The sequence below is a fragment of the Rutidosis leptorrhynchoides genome, chromosome 8, assembly GCF_046630445.1.
Source record: "Rutidosis leptorrhynchoides isolate AG116_Rl617_1_P2 chromosome 8, CSIRO_AGI_Rlap_v1, whole genome shotgun sequence".
NCBI lineage: Eukaryota > Viridiplantae > Streptophyta > Magnoliopsida > Asterales > Asteraceae > Rutidosis > Rutidosis leptorrhynchoides.
This window is the reverse complement of record NC_092340.1, coordinates 304,757,770-304,775,215: the sequence shown is the minus strand read 5'-3', so window position 1 is coordinate 304,775,215 and position 17,446 is coordinate 304,757,770. Positions and strand designations below refer to the sequence as shown.

The 17,446-nt window shown below is 28.4% G+C and overlaps 1 protein-coding gene across 1 annotated transcript; it reads left to right on the top strand.

Annotated features, from left to right (window-relative positions):
* Positions 1–3,568: 3,568 nt before the first annotated feature.
* On the top strand, positions 3,569–17,217 carry LOC139864371 (uncharacterized). The gene is made up of 2 exons (XM_071852949.1): positions 3,569–3,660; positions 16,638–17,217. The coding sequence occupies exons 1-2, from the start codon at positions 3,569–3,571 to the stop codon at positions 17,215–17,217; spliced, it is 672 nt and encodes a 223-aa protein (XP_071709050.1).
* The last annotated feature ends 229 nt before the right edge of the window (positions 17,218–17,446 follow it).

Here is a 17,446-nt window from a genome sequence, read left to right as displayed (position 1 = left end):
TATGTTTTAAGGTGGTATCAATATGTTTGCGAATAAAAGCAATTGATTTTAATTTATCTTGATCGGAACAAGTATTATTTTCTTTTAAAGTTTCTAGAATACCCAATGATCCAAGATTTATTTCTACGTCCATAACCCATGATGTGTAGTTTGTTCCCGATACGTCTAAGGCATCAAACTCAAGCTTTGATAAGTTTGACATTTTCTATTTTCAGAAAGATGAACAACATAAATCATAATCATAATCATAATCATAATATTTTTTTTCGTAGATAAATAACAACATGCAATTAGAATTAGTTTAGATTCATAAGTAGTAAACAAAGGAATAATGGTATGATTACAAATAATAAAATCATAAGGGAATATAGGTTCATATTATATTATATTATTAATGATATTATTATAATATATATTAAGTTATAATATATATTATTATAATATATTTTTCTTATTTTAACCTTTAAGATTTACTTTTAATAAAAATACAAACTACTTTTCTTATTTTAACTTTTAAGATTTACTTTTAATAAAAATACAAACTACTTTTTTTATTTTAACTTTTAAGATTTACTTTTAATAAAAATACAAACTATTTTTTCTATTTTAACTTTTAAGATTTACTTTTAATAAAAATACAAACTACTTTTTTTATTTTAACTTTTAAGATTATAAATTTAAGAATAAACATTAGTATGCATGAAATAAATAATGATTAATTGCATAAGTAATCATAAATGTTAGATAACATATAAAGACCCCATCGTATTCGTATTGATCGGAATTAATCTCGACCCATGGTACCGTGTTGTCAAATGACGTGTTGCGTACATAAAGTACCGTGTTGTCAAATGACGTGTTGCGTACAATCATGAGGTCTTATTAACATAAATATAAATGTTAGTGAAGTTAATAAGAGTTAGATTACAGAAAATATAATTCAGGTGGTATAACCGACCATATATAACTTAAATAACATAAATATAAATGTTAGTGAAGTTAATAAGAGTTAGATTACAGAAAATATAATTCAGGTGGTATAACCGACCATATATAACTTAAATAACATAAATATAAATGTTAGTGAACATAACTGTAAATGTTAGTATACATAAATAAATGTTAGATAACATAAATGTAAATTAGGCGACAGTGTCGACCATATATCATTTAGGTGGTATAACCGACCATATATTAGTTAGGTGGCAGAGCCAACCATATTTAGTATAAATGTTGAGATAATCGTGCTGATAACGTGTTATAATTCAGTAGGCTTATAACTACCTTTAGTGGTTCTTGACTGTAGAAGGTATATAGAGATAGAGATACTGTAAAACGGAGAAAACAAAGGTTGAACAAAAAGGTATGAGTAATTGGTTTTTTATTTATAGAAAAATGTACAATGAGAGTTTGGTGGCATTTGGAATCTAGAGAGAGAGAGTGTTTTTGTTAACCAAAAAATACATACAATAAACTCTAACTCAACACACCTATTTATACTCAAAGAAAAATATACTATGCAATATCTATAATAATAATAAAATTATCATCCAATTATTACTTTTATAACAATATGAATGGGAACTTAAATTTGTGTTAATTCTTTGATTTTTCTATGAAAGGAAGGTTACTTCTTAACATATGTTTTGATACATGTTAGTAAATCCCTAATTATTTATTAATAAATATAAAGATTTTAATTTCAATCAGTTTTTTCTTGTTTTTTGAAAAAGCAGACATTTTATTCAATCACAAGAATTTACATTGATGATATACAAAAGATTCGCACGAAACATACTGCCACAAACTAACTAGCGCGAGAAAAGCAACCTATGCATTACAAAGGGAAAGACAGTATGCTAAGATAACATCCATAGTCACAAACATGTAAATGCATAAGACTATACGCAGAAATTATACAAACAAAGATGTCGGATTATGAAGCTACGTAAGTCAATCGATTTTCACGCACCTACACCGTTTGGATATCCATTCGTAACTTTTAATTTGATCTCACATAAAGCAACCGGAGGGTTCCAAGAGGTGTTTTTGAATTTTTTTTTTCTTTTTTGTTTCGATTCCTCATTATCGTTCACCCATTTAACAGCTTGCCAAACCTTCGCACCAATATCCGATTAAAAAGAGGAAGAGTTCTTCTAAAGAATGTCTTCAAAACTTTGTTCATTTGCATTACCTATACCCCACCAAGAAAAAACTTTGACCCAAAATTCCCATGCTTTTTTACAAGAAAATAACGAGTGCTCAACCAATTCAATTCTGTCGTCAAAAAGCGGGCAATGGACGGAGTGAAGGTTGATAACCCGCTTATCTAGTTCCTATAAGACGGGCAACCTTTTCCGCCTTGCCCGCCATATGAAAACTTCAACTTTTTTAGGAGCCAAGCTATTCCTCATTGTCACATCATTTCGGATGGTGTAATTTTCGAAAAAAGTAAGATCAGAAAGTATTTTTGTAATAAAGTAACCTTTACCACACAACGTCCAACACCATGTATCTTCTTTAGATGGGTCAAAAACCAGTGATTGTAACATGTTATTGATCTCGATCCGTTCAACGTTGGTTCCGTTTGGTACCCGGGACCAACCGTCTTCGAAAATAAAGAGTGGAGCTTGCCAATTAATTCGATCCTGCACCGTAACATCTTGATTCTGCTCTAACCGAAACAACCTTCTGAAAACGAATTTGAGAGGAGTGTTGCCAAGACAAGTGTCATGCCAAAAGCTAGTGTTGTTACCATTCCCGATGATCTTCACCATTAAATTCTTAAAGTCTATTCCAAGCTCTTGTATGTTGTAACCTGTTTTAACAATATCTAGCCACGAATTATTAGAGCTAGACAGATTCAGCCCGCCCGAATTAAAAAGACCCGAAGCCCCATAAATGTTTTTAATGACTTTAACCCACAAGAAGGTGGTTTCGGTATTAAACCTCCACCACCATTTGCCGAGTAGAGCCAAATTTTTGCATTTTAGTGAACCCAAGTTTAACCCACCGTCCTCAAAAGGACGAATAATGTCCTCTCATTTTACCCAAGAAAACTTTGACTCATCACCCGACCCGCCCCAAAAGAATTTTCGTCTCACACTCTCTAGTTTTTTAGCACGCAAGGCGGGGCACAAAAGAGCGAGAAGTAGTACAAAAGAAAACTATTTAAAAATCGAACCAACGAGAGTCAAATGTCCACCAAATGACATCGAATGCGCTTTCCAATCCGATAACCGTTTCTCGAACTTATTAATTACCGGCTTCCAACTATCCAATTTTTTCATATTAGCACCAATTGGAAGACCGAGATAATTGAAGGGGAAGCTACCAGCATTACACCCAAAATTTCTCGCCATATCAACAACCTCATTCAACCCGACACCGACACCAAATAAATTGCTTTTATTGTAGTTAACTTTCAACCCAGAAGTTAATTCGAAACATTTCAATAACTTCATAAGATTTATATTACTAATACTCCAATCACTAAAGAATATCGTATCATCCGCGTATTGTAAATGTGAAACTGGTATCCTATCTTGGTATACCTATCGGGTGCAACATGAACCGGGTTGAAAATTGGAAGCCGATTGTTGATAAATTTGAAGCAAGAGTATCCGAGTGGAAAGCAAGATCGGTCTCTTATGGTGGAAGGTTAACCCTAGTGAAATCTGTACTTCATAGTTTACCGCTATATTATTTATCAATTTTTAGATCCCCGTTGAGTGTTATAAAAAATCTTGAGAGTTTGAGAAGAAATTTCTTTTGGGACGGGTCGGGTGAGAGTCAAAAATTTCTTGGGTCAATTGGGGTGAAGTTATCACTTCTTACGAGTTTGGAGGGTTAAACATTGGGTCACTTTTGGGAAAAAATTTATCTTTAATGGGTAAATGGGTGTGGCGGTTCAAAATTGAGTCACATGCTTTTTGGGTCAAAATAATCAAGTCTATTTACGAGTCAGGTGAGTTATTAATTAATCTGGGTACCCCTATTCCGCAAGGTTTAAGTGGTACTTGGGTTAATATAATTCGAGCAGGTACAGAGAATAACAAGAAAAACAGCAACTTTAGCAACTCTTTCGTGCGAGAAATAGGCAACGGAGCATAAACGAGATTTTGGCAAGACATATGTGAAGACCCGGAAATTTCCGACCAAATTTAAACTTTGATCTTATATGATTTCGACACGATAAGCAAAGTCTGTAATGTTGAATCTCAAAATTTTGAAGTGTTTTCATTTATGCAATTACCCTTTGACTGTTCTCGATGATTCACGAGCCTATAATGTTTATATAAATATAAATGATTATATATGTAAATAGTTACATATAATAAATTAAATATGTTACTGAACTATTATAAAATAACTTAAGGTAACCAAAACTTGTTATTTGAATATGTGGAGTATATTGACTATAAATAATTTTGAATATGAATTGTCAACGATTAAATGGATACCTTAAATTATTTGTTTCAAAATAAATGATTAATATATTTATCTAAGTAAAAAAACTTAAAATTTAAAACAATTTTATATATATAATAGTTGAATATATATATATATATATATATATATATATATATATATATATATATATGATTGCAATACAATTGATGATTATATGTTTGTTGTAATATATTAAAATATATAAATAATAAATATATGTATATAATTAGTAGACACTACATAAGTAATAAATTGTAATTGAAGTATATTAAATGTAACTGAGAGTTAAAAATATAACTGTTATGACATATATTATTATTACTAATTCCATTAATATCAAATATAGTAATATTAATAAATATTAAATATTAAAATTTTAATAAATTTAATGTAATGATTATCAAAATAAATACTTAAAATATAAACATTACTATAAGAATGACTAAAAGTATTATTTAGTTGTAATTTAGATGTTATTAGCTAATATGATTAATACATGTATCATATATTTATTATTAGTAATGTTATTATTATTATTATTATTAGTATTATAATTATTATCATAGTTATATGTTTCATAATCATTTTTATTTAACATTATTAATATCACTATTCTTAAATATTAGTAGTAGTTTTATTATTTGTTAAAAATATTATTATTATTATTATTATTATTATTATTATTATTATTATTATTATTATTATTTATGTTATTATTATTAATATTGTACCATAGTTATTTTTATGTTATTGATATTATTTTATTATCAGAATTTATAATACTAAAAGTATTAATATTATTTATATATTTATTAAATATTAAGATTAATATATATGAAAAGCAGATACAGATAATTACGCGTAAGGTATATCAATTATCAGATTCATTTTTTTGTTCTTTGTCTGCTTTCTTTTTTTTTCTTCCCAGTCCTTCTCCTACAGTGATTTATTGTCGAGAGGATCTCTCAGATAATGATATCGATTATATCATGTTGAGGAAGATAATTCGTTCAAATTCTCTCATTCTCTTTATCATTACAATTTCTTTTTTTTACAGAATCAATTTTTTTTACCGATGACTTGTGTTCTTGACAAATTATACCATAATTCGAGTTCGTCTATCATTGTAAAATCTAAAAGTACAGGTTTGTTAGTAATCATCTAAGTGAGCAACCTGCAAATTTTCAATCTCTAATTCTTTCAATCAAATACGAATTTTCAAAGTCAAAGTTTTTGATTAAAAAGTCAACCGAACATTTAAAGATCAAATTGAAGTTTTAATAGTTGTTTCTGTTAAAATTGATGTTTGAGAAAGTTTTTAGACGTGATTTGGAACATAAATTGTGTTGAAAGCTTTACCTAAAACGTTCTCAAATTAACAATGAATTTTTTTTTCCTTTGCAAGCAGCGACGCAGCAATTGCTGCACATATTTTTTTTTTCTTTTTCATTTTGATCACTAAAAATCGTTTATATGTTGGATGATAAATCCTAAATTTGTTTTGGTAACTATTTTTAAGGTTTAAAGAATTTGGGTTAGCTAATTATTGAATGAAGAAGATGAAGTTGAGCATAAACTTTATTTACGGGTTATATAGATATGGGAAGGGGTTTAATCAGAAAACCTAAATTGCTTGAATGGTTAGAGGTGTTTGCGGGTATCCAAGAGGTCGGGGGTTCGAGTCCCGTTTTGGGCAATTCTTTTTGCGAGCTAGTTTTCAAGGTAGTTTCATTTTTTAAAACTCATTATTATTAATATCATTGTTATTATTAAATATTACAATTATTGTTATTGTTAGTATTAGTATTAGTGAATGTTATTACTAATAGGATTATTATTATTATTATTATTATTATTATTATTATTATTATTATTATTATTATTATTATTATTATTATTATTATTATTATTATTATTATTATTATTATTATTATTATTATTATTATTATTAGTATGATTATTGCTATTATTAATTCTTATTATTATTACTAGTATTGTTATGTTATCATTATTACTTACTAGTAGTATTGTTATTATCATTAATATTAATATGATTATCATTACTAGTACTAGTATTATCACCAAATATTATTATTATGATTAATATTAATATAAGTATTACTACTAATATTATAATTAGGGTTACGAATTGATGTTATAGAAACTTTAATTATTGTTTTAGAAATTAAATATGAAGATTTTATTATTGTTATTAACAAAAGGTATTATTATTAAAATTATCACTAGTAATAAGATTGTTATAACTATTATTGTTATTATTAAGTATTAGGTATTATTATCAAAATTATTTTTTTCATTACCATTACTATTAAATTATTCATGTTATTAAAAACTACTATTACTATCATTATTATGAGATTTATTACAAAAACTATCATTAATATTATCATTTAGAGAATTATTAAATTTTATTATCATTATTATTAGTACTATCATTATTATTAGTGTTATCACATAAAATATTATCTTAGTATTATTAAAATACTACTTAAACAACCAAATGATATTTATATATAAATATATATTTAATACATATAACATAACAAAAATTAATATTTTTATATAACAAAATGAATAAATGAAACATATATATACATACATACATATATATATATATATATATATATATATATATATATATATATATATATATATATATATATATATATATATATATATATATATATATATATATATATATATATATATATATATATATATTCAACATACAAATAATATACTAATAAAGTTATATATATAAATTTGATCGATTACGCTTATGTATATTAATAAATATACAAATGATATAGGTTCGTGAATCCGAGGCCAACCCTGCATTGTTCAGTATCGTCATATGTATTTTTACTACAAAATACAGTATGGTGAGTTCATTTGATTCCCTTTTACTCTTTACATTTTTGGGACTGAGAATACATGCGCTGTTTTTATAATTGTTTCCTAAATGTTTTTGAGATATATTTTTGAACTGAGAATACTTGAACTGCTTCTATAAACGTTTGATGAAATAGACATAAATATTCGAAACTACATTCTATGATAGAATTATTTGGATTCAGAGGTTCGATTTCTATAAAGATTGTATTATCGACCATCAGTGAGATGATTTCGTCATTGCACTACACGTTAGCTACCGATATGGTTCGATTTAGTAGTTAGTAACGGTGAGATGATTTTGTCATTGCACTATGCGTTAGCTACCGTTTTAACTACCATCGGTGAGATGATTTCGTCATTGCACTACACGTTAGCTACCGATGTTATTGTATTGTATTATAGTTGACTGTGTAGTTGGTAACGGAGGGATGATTTTGCATTGCGTACGCATTAGCCCCCATTTCAGCTACCCTCGGAGGGATGATTTTGCATTGCGTACGCATTAGCCCCCGTTGTAATAATTATATTGTATTAACTACCATGGTGAGATGATTTTTTCATTGCACTATGCATTAGCTACCATTGGTGAGTTGTTTGAAAGGTTCCGGTGTTCTTCATATGAATGATTTTACAGCAGGAATAGACCTGCACAGATTGTTTTCTAATTATGAGTATCTTGTGGTCAATTATATTATTGAAAATGATTGATTATGAAAAACTAATGAACTCACCAACCTTTTGGTTGACACTTGAAAGCATGTTTATTCTCAGGTATGAAAGAAATCTTTCGCTGTGCATTTGCTCATATTAGAGATATTACTTGGAGTCATTCATGACATATTTCAAAAGACGTTGCATTCGAGTCGTTGAGATTATCAAGATTATTATTAAGTCAATTATAGTTGGATATAGTATGAAATGGTATGCATACCGTCAACTTTCGATGTAATGAAAGTTTGTCTTTTAAAAACGAATGCAATGTTTGTAAAATTTATCATATAGAGGTCAAGTACCTCGCGATGTAATCAACTATTGTGAACCATTTATAATCGATATGGACTTCGTCCAGATGGATTAGGACGGGTCATGAAAGTTGGTATCAGAGCGGTGGTCTTAGTGAATCAGGTCTTGCATTAGTGTGTCTAACTGATAGTTGTTTAGATGCATTAGTGAATCTGGACTTCGACCGTGTCTGCATGTCAAAAGTTTTGCTTATCATTTAGTGTCAAAAATTTTTTTCTTATCATCCTTAAAGTCTAGACACGTCCTACTGCCTCTATTACATAGACAGTGTATAGATAGATTCATATCTTAGCGTATCTGTTATTATTACCTTTGCCTGATAGCTTCCGTAGATTTCTCCGTAACTTATGGGATTTTAGTATTATTTATGAATATGTAAATTATGTATTGCAGGGTACTAATCTACATCCTATAATCTATTTCTTACCGAAAAATCCTTCATTTGATCGTACGAGATGAATCCCTCAACCAGTTCAAATTCCTCGGATTCCGACAGCTATTTTGATATGGAGTTTCACCTAAGCTCCGAAAGCAGTGTCACCAGAATGAATCAACCAATTCATCTGATGGGTTCGTAGTCTACTTAATCATTGGAGACAAGAAGAAGGTGATCCTTTCCGTCAACCGAATTCACCTCTTGACAATGAACCTAAAGCACTTATCGGCAAACCTGTCCGAAACACCATTTTTTCTCTCATTTCCAGAGTATCTCATCACGACTATATACTATACCAAATTCTAGATCTTATTCATCCGCTCGTTCCGATCGACAATCATCCCGGAATAATAGAAGAAGTCAACGAACTTCGCGCTCAAGTAATGAATTTGGAGAATATGGTGCAAAATTTACCAGCTTCAGCAACATCACTGGCACCAACAGTACCATCAATAAACAGCACTAGTACCATCAACAATCTATGCCTCAACATCTCATTCTGTACCTCGAGTATAATCATCGTTCTACATCATTTATCTTCGTTCTGCATGATGATTATGTAATTTCTAGTGTTTTAGAGATTATATATATTCTAGTTCTAACGAGAAATCAAATGAGATTAATATCATAATTGACTCATTAAATCCATGATTACATATGAAGAAAATATATACGTATATATGTTTTCATAAAGATTGTAATTAAAAATTCTTTTGTACAAACTGTTAATGGTAAAAATATTTTAACGGGTAGGTAATACCCGAGGAATATTTAGATTTCACATTAATAAGTTACACTGTACATTCTTCGAATCTGATTCAACAGTCATTCACTATTCTACTTACATCCACATATATATGAATCCGTTCACCACAGAATAACGATTTTCATTCAATTTCATATTTGGATTTTGACTTATCAGAATCCAACAAGTGGCATAATGAAGAAAACATATGACAAAATAAAATTTGTTAGAAACAGACAAATTAACTATGAGAAAATTCTGTTAAGAATCCACGCTAACAAAATCCTAGCTAACTGTTCCTAGCTAACTGTTAATTCCTTATTACATTTATTTATCGCAATTTAATTATCGCAGTTTATATTCTCGCAATTTTATTTATCGTCATTTAATTTCTATTATTTATTTTACGCACTTTAAATATCGGGACACGTATACAAGGTTTTGACATATCATATCGACGCATCTATATATATTATTTGGAATAACCATAGACACTCTATATGCAGTAATGCTGGAGTTAGCTATACAGGGTTGAGGTTGATTCTACAATAATATATATACTTTGAGTCGTGATCGAGTCTGAGACATGTACACGGGTCACGATACGTATTAATTAATTCGAATATTATAAATTAAACTATATATGAATTATTGGACTGTTAACTGTGGACTATCGACTGTGGACTAATAATATTGGACAATTAAAATGAATTAAAATATTGATTATAACATATGAAACTAAACATTTCTTCAAGTTTGCCACTTGATTTCCTCTTAAACCTCATTTGTATCTTGACGATCACAATCTGCGTTCAAACCTTTCATGATTCTTGAAAATACCTCAATCGATAGGATGAACCAACCGCACTTCATCTACGGAAGAAAAGATTGATGCATATAGTTATGCACCTGAAAAACTCTCAGAAACTGAGTAAACGTTTAACACATATCTGTGCTAGCTCTTTAGGCATTGTTATTATCGAAAACATCGGATTTTTTTTTTCAAATTAGCAAATTTTGTCACAGCTCCAGCAAATCAACTTCGACTTTTTGTTCGAAACAACCTTATTATAACCTTGATATATATGCGTGCTCTTTTTGTTACCAAAGAACCTTTTATATTCCACCATATTACCATCAGCGTTTAATCATCTAAAAACACAATTCACTTGAAACCATCTCGGATTGATAACCGACGATTCAGATATGGTAGCATTAAATGCAGAGGAAACAGCAAAAATTGTAGATGGTCTAAACGGCCAAAAGTTTGATAATAAGGACTGGAAGGTTGGAAACGCTCAATAGAAAATTTAGTACCGAAAAACGGATTATGCGAAACTATGAAGGAAACCGTGGACAAATCACAAAGACTAAACCTGCCTTCAAAGAATCCAAATGATTCATTATCTGATGAAGTCATTATCGAATACCTTGCTTATGACTCTAAACTCTTGCGGACTAATTTTCTTCACCATCCTTCGATATTAGAAATTCCAAGATATCATCGTATCTTTCTTTATAAATATCCTCCATATTTCTGAAGATATTTTTCATAACTATTCTTACCTGAAATCATTAATCACTTCGTGCTATCAGTGTTACATCATATAAGAAACTGTTAGTTTCTATATTCTGTAAACTTTCGAGTTTAAACTATGAATGTTTTTGAAGTAGTGTTGGAAATTGATGCATGAGTTAGTATAATATAATGACACTTGATCAACATGATTATATTACAGTAAGTCATGCTGAGTTTCTAATGAAACGTGATGATTCACAGACCATACCGTCATCATGTGCCATGTTACATAACTCTTTCATTCTATTTAATCTCTAAACATATCAAGAACATATTTTCTTGATAGTTCTATCTTTCCCGGATATTCTGGTAATTTGACAAAATAATTCGTGCTATTACCATTCCTTTCTACTTAATATATTATAATCATTCGAAACTCCATACCTACGAATTCTGGACCATTATTCGTCTTACTAGAGGTCGAGAAGAGAATAAAAAGACAAAGAACTCCGAAATATAAGAGAAAATATAAAGCCCAATAACAACACGGAGGTTACAAATTGTGGATATTAATACGAATAGCAATATAAAGACACGGTAGAATTAAGAATAGTATCACCCCAAAGTAATAATAGAAGCAAACAGATTCTTCTGGTGAAAGATTGAAAAGAAGGATGACAGAAATGATAATTAAGGAAATATCAAGGATTAGAATGGGATTAAGCATTTCCACAATCTTTTGGATGTATGAACTAAGAAAGAAAGTATAGGAATGGTGATAATAATGGAACGGAAGAGTTTAATTTATAATGGAAATATCAGACAGAGTAATCAAGGCAGGTCACCGTATTTAATTATAGAGATCTTAATTTCCTTATTCGCCAAAGAATCAGATCTTATAGATTTCGAAGATTTTCTTTAAATCCCTTGAATTCCGGAAATCAACTGTGACTACGTCAAAAGTTAAGTCGAACTCCTACTTAATTAAATTCACTCTTTTGTGATAACTTCACTCATACGCTTCGAATAATCGAATTATTTTACCTAAATTACGCAACGGTGATAAAATTTTACTTTATCAATTCATATTTGTCATGAAAACATTCTTATCATTAACCATGACGACCTCACTCAAATTTCGGGATGAAATTTCTTTAACGGGTAGGTACTGTGACGACCCGAAAATTTCCGACCAAATTTAAACTTTGATCTTATATGATTTCGACACGATAAGCAAAGTCTGTAATGTTGAATCTCAAAATTTTGAAGTGTTTTCATTTATGCAATTGCCCTTTGACTGTTCTCGATGATTCACGAGCCTATAATGTTTATATAAATATAAATGATTATATATGTAAATAGTTACATATAATAAATTAAATATGTTACTGAACTATTATAAAATAACTTAAGGTAACCAAAACTTGTTATTTGAATATGTGGAGTATATTGACTATAAATAATTTTGAATATGAATTGTCAACGATTAAATGTATACCTTAAATTATTTATTTCAAAATAAATGATTAATAAATTTATCTAAGTAACAAAACTTAAAATTTAAAACAATTTTATATATATAATAGTTGAATATATATATATATGATTGCAATACAATTGATGATTATATGTTTGTTGTAATATATTAAAATATATAAATATTAAATATATGTATATAATTAGTCGACACTACATAAGTAATAAATTGTAATTGAAGTATATTAAATGTAACTGCGAGTTAAAAATATAACTGTTATGATAGATATTATTATTACTAATTCCATTAATATCAAATATAGTAATATTAATAAATACTAAATATTAAAATTTTAATAAATTTAATGTAATGATTATCAAAATAAATACTTAAAATATAAACATTACTATAAGAATGACTAAAAGTATTATGTAGTTGTAATTTAGATATTATTAGCTAATATGATTAATACATGAATCATATATTGATTATTAGTAATGTTATTATTATTATTAGTACTATAATTATTATCATAGTTATATGTTTCATAATCATTGTTATTTAACATTATTAATATCACTATTCTTAAATATTAGTAGTAGTTTTATAATTTGTTAAAAATAATAATAATAATATTATTATTATTATTATTATTATTTATGTTATTATTATTAATATTGTACCATAGTTATTTTTTTGTTATTAATATTATTTTATTATCAGAATTTATAATATTAAAAGTATTAATATTATTTATATATTTATTAAATATTAAGATTAATATATATAAAAAGCAGATACAGATAATTATGCGTAAGGTATATCAATTATCAGATTCATTTTTTTGTTCTTTGTCTGCTTTCTTTTTTTCTTCTTCCCTGTCCTTCTCCTACCGTGATTTATTGTCGAGAGGATCTCTCAGATAATGATATCGATTATATCATGTTGAGGAAGATAAGTCATTCAAATTCTCTCATTCTCTTTATCATTACAATTTCTTTTTTTTTACAGAATCAATTTTTTTTACCGATGACTTGTGTTCTTGACAAATTATACCATAATTCGAGTTCTTCTATCATTGTAAAATCTAAAAGTGCAGGTTTGTTAGTAATCATCTAAGTGAGCTACCTGCAAATTTTCGATCTCTAATTCTTTCAATCAAATACGAATTTTCAAAGTCAAAGTTTTTGATTAAAAAGTCAACCGAACATTCAAAGATCAAATTGAAGTTTTAATAGTTGTTTTTGTTAAAATTGATGTTTGAGAAAGTTTTTAGACGTGATTTGGAACATAAATTGTGTTGAAAGCTTTACCTAAAACGTTCTCAAATTAACAATCAAATTTTTTTTCCTTTGCAAGCAGCGACGCAGCAACTGCTGCACATATATATATATATATATTTTTTTTTTCATTTTGATCACTAAAAATCGTATATATGTTGGATGATAAATCCTAAATTTGTTTTGGTAACTATTTTTAAGGTTTAAAGAATTTGGGTTAACTAATTATTGAATGAAGAAGATGAAGTTGAGCATAAACTTTATTTACGGGTTATATAGATATGGGAAGGGGTTTAATCAGAAAAACAGAATTGCTTGAATGGTTATAGGTGTTTGCGGGTATCCAAGAGGTCGGGGGTTCGAGTCCCGTTCTGGGCAATTCCTTTTGCGAGCTAGTTTTCAAAGGTAGTTTCATTTTTTAAAACTCATTATTATTAATATCATTGTTATTATTAAATATTACAATTATTGTTATTGTTAGTATTAGTATTAGTGAATGTTATTAATAATAGGATTATTATTATTATTATTATTATTATTATTATTATTATTATTATTATTATTATTATTATTATTATTATTATTATTATTATTATTATTATTATTATTATTATTATTGTTATTATTGTTATTATGATTATTGTTATTATTAATTCTTATTATTATTACTAGTATTGTTATTATCATTAATTTAATATGATTATCATTACTAGTACTAGTATTATCACCAAATATTATTATTATGATTAATATTAATATAAGTATTACTACTAATATTATAATTAGGGTTACGAATTGATGTTATAGAAACTTTAATTATTGTTTTAGAAATTAAATATGAAGATTTTATTATTGTTATTAACAAAAGGTATTATTATTAAAATTATCACTAGTAATAAGATTGTTATAACTATTATTGTTATTATTAAGTATTAGGTATTATTATCAAAATTATTTTTTTCATTACCATTACTATTAAATTATTCATGTTATTAAAAACTACTATTACTATCATTATTATGAGATTTATTACAAAAACTATCATTAATATTATCATTTAGAGAATTATTAATACTATTATCATTATTATTAGTACTATCATTATTATTATTGTTATCACATAAAATATTATCTTAGTATTATTAAAATACTACTTAAACAACCAAATGATATTTATATATAAATGTATATTTAATACATATAACATAACAAAAATTAATATTTTTATATAACAAAATGAATAAATGAAACATATATATATATATATATATATATATATATATATATATATATATATATATATATATATTCAACATAAAAATAATATAACTAATAAAGTTATATATATAAATTTGATTGATTACGATTATGTATATTAATAAATATACAAATGATATAGGTTCGTGAATCCGAGGCCAACCCTGCATTGTTCAGTATCGTCATATGTATTTTTACTACAAAATACAGTATTGTAAGTTCATTTGGTTCCCTTTTACTCTTTACATTTTTGGGACTGAGAATACATGCGCTGTTTTTATAACTGTTTCCTAAATGCTTTTGAGATATATTTTTGAGCTGAGAATACATGAACTGCTTCTATAAACGTTTGACGAAATAGACACAAATATTCAAAACTACATTCTATGATAGAATTATTTGGATTCAGAGGTTTGATTTCTATAAAGATTGTATTATCGACCATAGGTGAGATGATTTCGTCATTGCACTACGCGTTAGCTACCGATATGGTTCGATTTAGTAGTTAGTAACGGTGAGATGATTTCGTCATTGCACTACGCGTTAGCTACCGTTTTAATACCATCGGTGAGATGATTTCGTCATTGCACTACGCGTTAGCTACCGATGTATTGTATTGTATTGTATTATAGTCGACTTTGTAGTTGGTAACGGAGGGATGATTTTGCATTGCGTACGCATTAGCCCCCGTTTCAGCTACCCTCGGAGGGATGATTTTGCATTGCGTACGCATTAGCCCCCGTTGTAAGAATTATATTGTATTAACTACAACGGTGAGATGATTTTGTCATTGCACTACGCATTAGCTACCGTTGGTGAGTTGTTTGAAAGGTTCCGGTGTTCTTCATATGAATGATTTTACAGCAGGAATAGACCTGCACAGATTGTTTTCTAATTATGAGTATCTTGTGGTCTATTATATTATTGAAAATGATTGATTATGAAAAATTAATGAACTCACCAATCTTTTGGTTGACACTTGAAAGCATGTTTATTCTCAGGTATGAAAGAAATATTCCGCTGTGCATTTGCTCATATTAGAGATATTACTTGGAGTCATTCATGACATATTTCAAAAGACGTTGCATTCGAGTCCTTGAGATTATCAAGATTATTATTAAGTCAATTATAGTTGGATATAGTATGAAATGGTATGCATACCGTCAACTTTCAATGTAATGAAAGTTTGTCTTTTAAAAACGAATGCAATGTTTGTAAAATTTATCATATAGAGGTCAAGTACCTCGCGATGTAATCAACTATTGTGAATCGTTTATAATCGATATGGACTTCGTCCAGATGGATTAGGACGGGTCATGAAAACATATGGTTAGGTGAAACTCAACTTATGCTTAGATTCAACAGATTATTTCATCTTGATTCACATTATGGCGTTCTAGTTTCGGATCGAGTCAATTGGGCTGATGGTGTTAGCGTTTTAAATTGGAGCTGGTAGAGGGAGCCGAGTAGACGGGTACTTGACGATCATGCAGAATCAACAAATCTTATATTGTCTTTTCAAAGGGTAACAGGTTAGTCGACTCATGGAGGTGGATTTATGCAACCGATGGAATTTTTAACACAAAAAAGCTTTTCGAGTTAATCGAATATAATGGCGCTGTTAACACCCTAAACACGAGGTCAGCAACTATTCATAATTTTTTGGTTCCTTTAAAAGTGGAGATTTTTGTGTGGAGATTGCTCAAACGTAGGTTACCGGTCCGGGTGGAGTTGGATAAACGAGCCATTGATCTACACTCCACTCGATGCCCGGTATGTGACGATGATATCGAAAGTATAGACCCAATTTTTATCTTTTGTAAATTTACAATGGAAGTTTGGGATAGAGTATACAAGTGGTGGAACCTCGGTTTCAACTCCAACTTGAGCTTAAACGAAGTGTTTCGAGGTAAAACTAATAGGGCAATGTCGTATATTGAGTCTATTGTGTGGCAAGCGGTCGAATGGACGTGTGGGTATATCCTTTGGAAGCACCGAAATTTGAAGGTTTTCACGAGGGTTTTATGGTGTGTTGTGAATACATTGTTGGAAATTCAACTAAAATCCTTTGAGTGGATCTCATTGCGTTACAAAAAGAAGAAGATTGATTAGCTACTTTGGCTTTCAAAACCATGCTCTTGTTTTCTTAGTTTTCATGTGTTTTATTTTTGGTTTTTTCTCCCTCTGCAAAGACCAAATAGTATGTATTTAGTTTGAGTTTTGAGTTTGATCTGTATCTAGCTCGCGTGTGTAATCTTGTAATTCCTCGAGACATTTAGGTGTCACTTATTTGGCACCAGTTAGTGTTCTATAATACAAAAATGTTGTTTTTCGAAGAAAA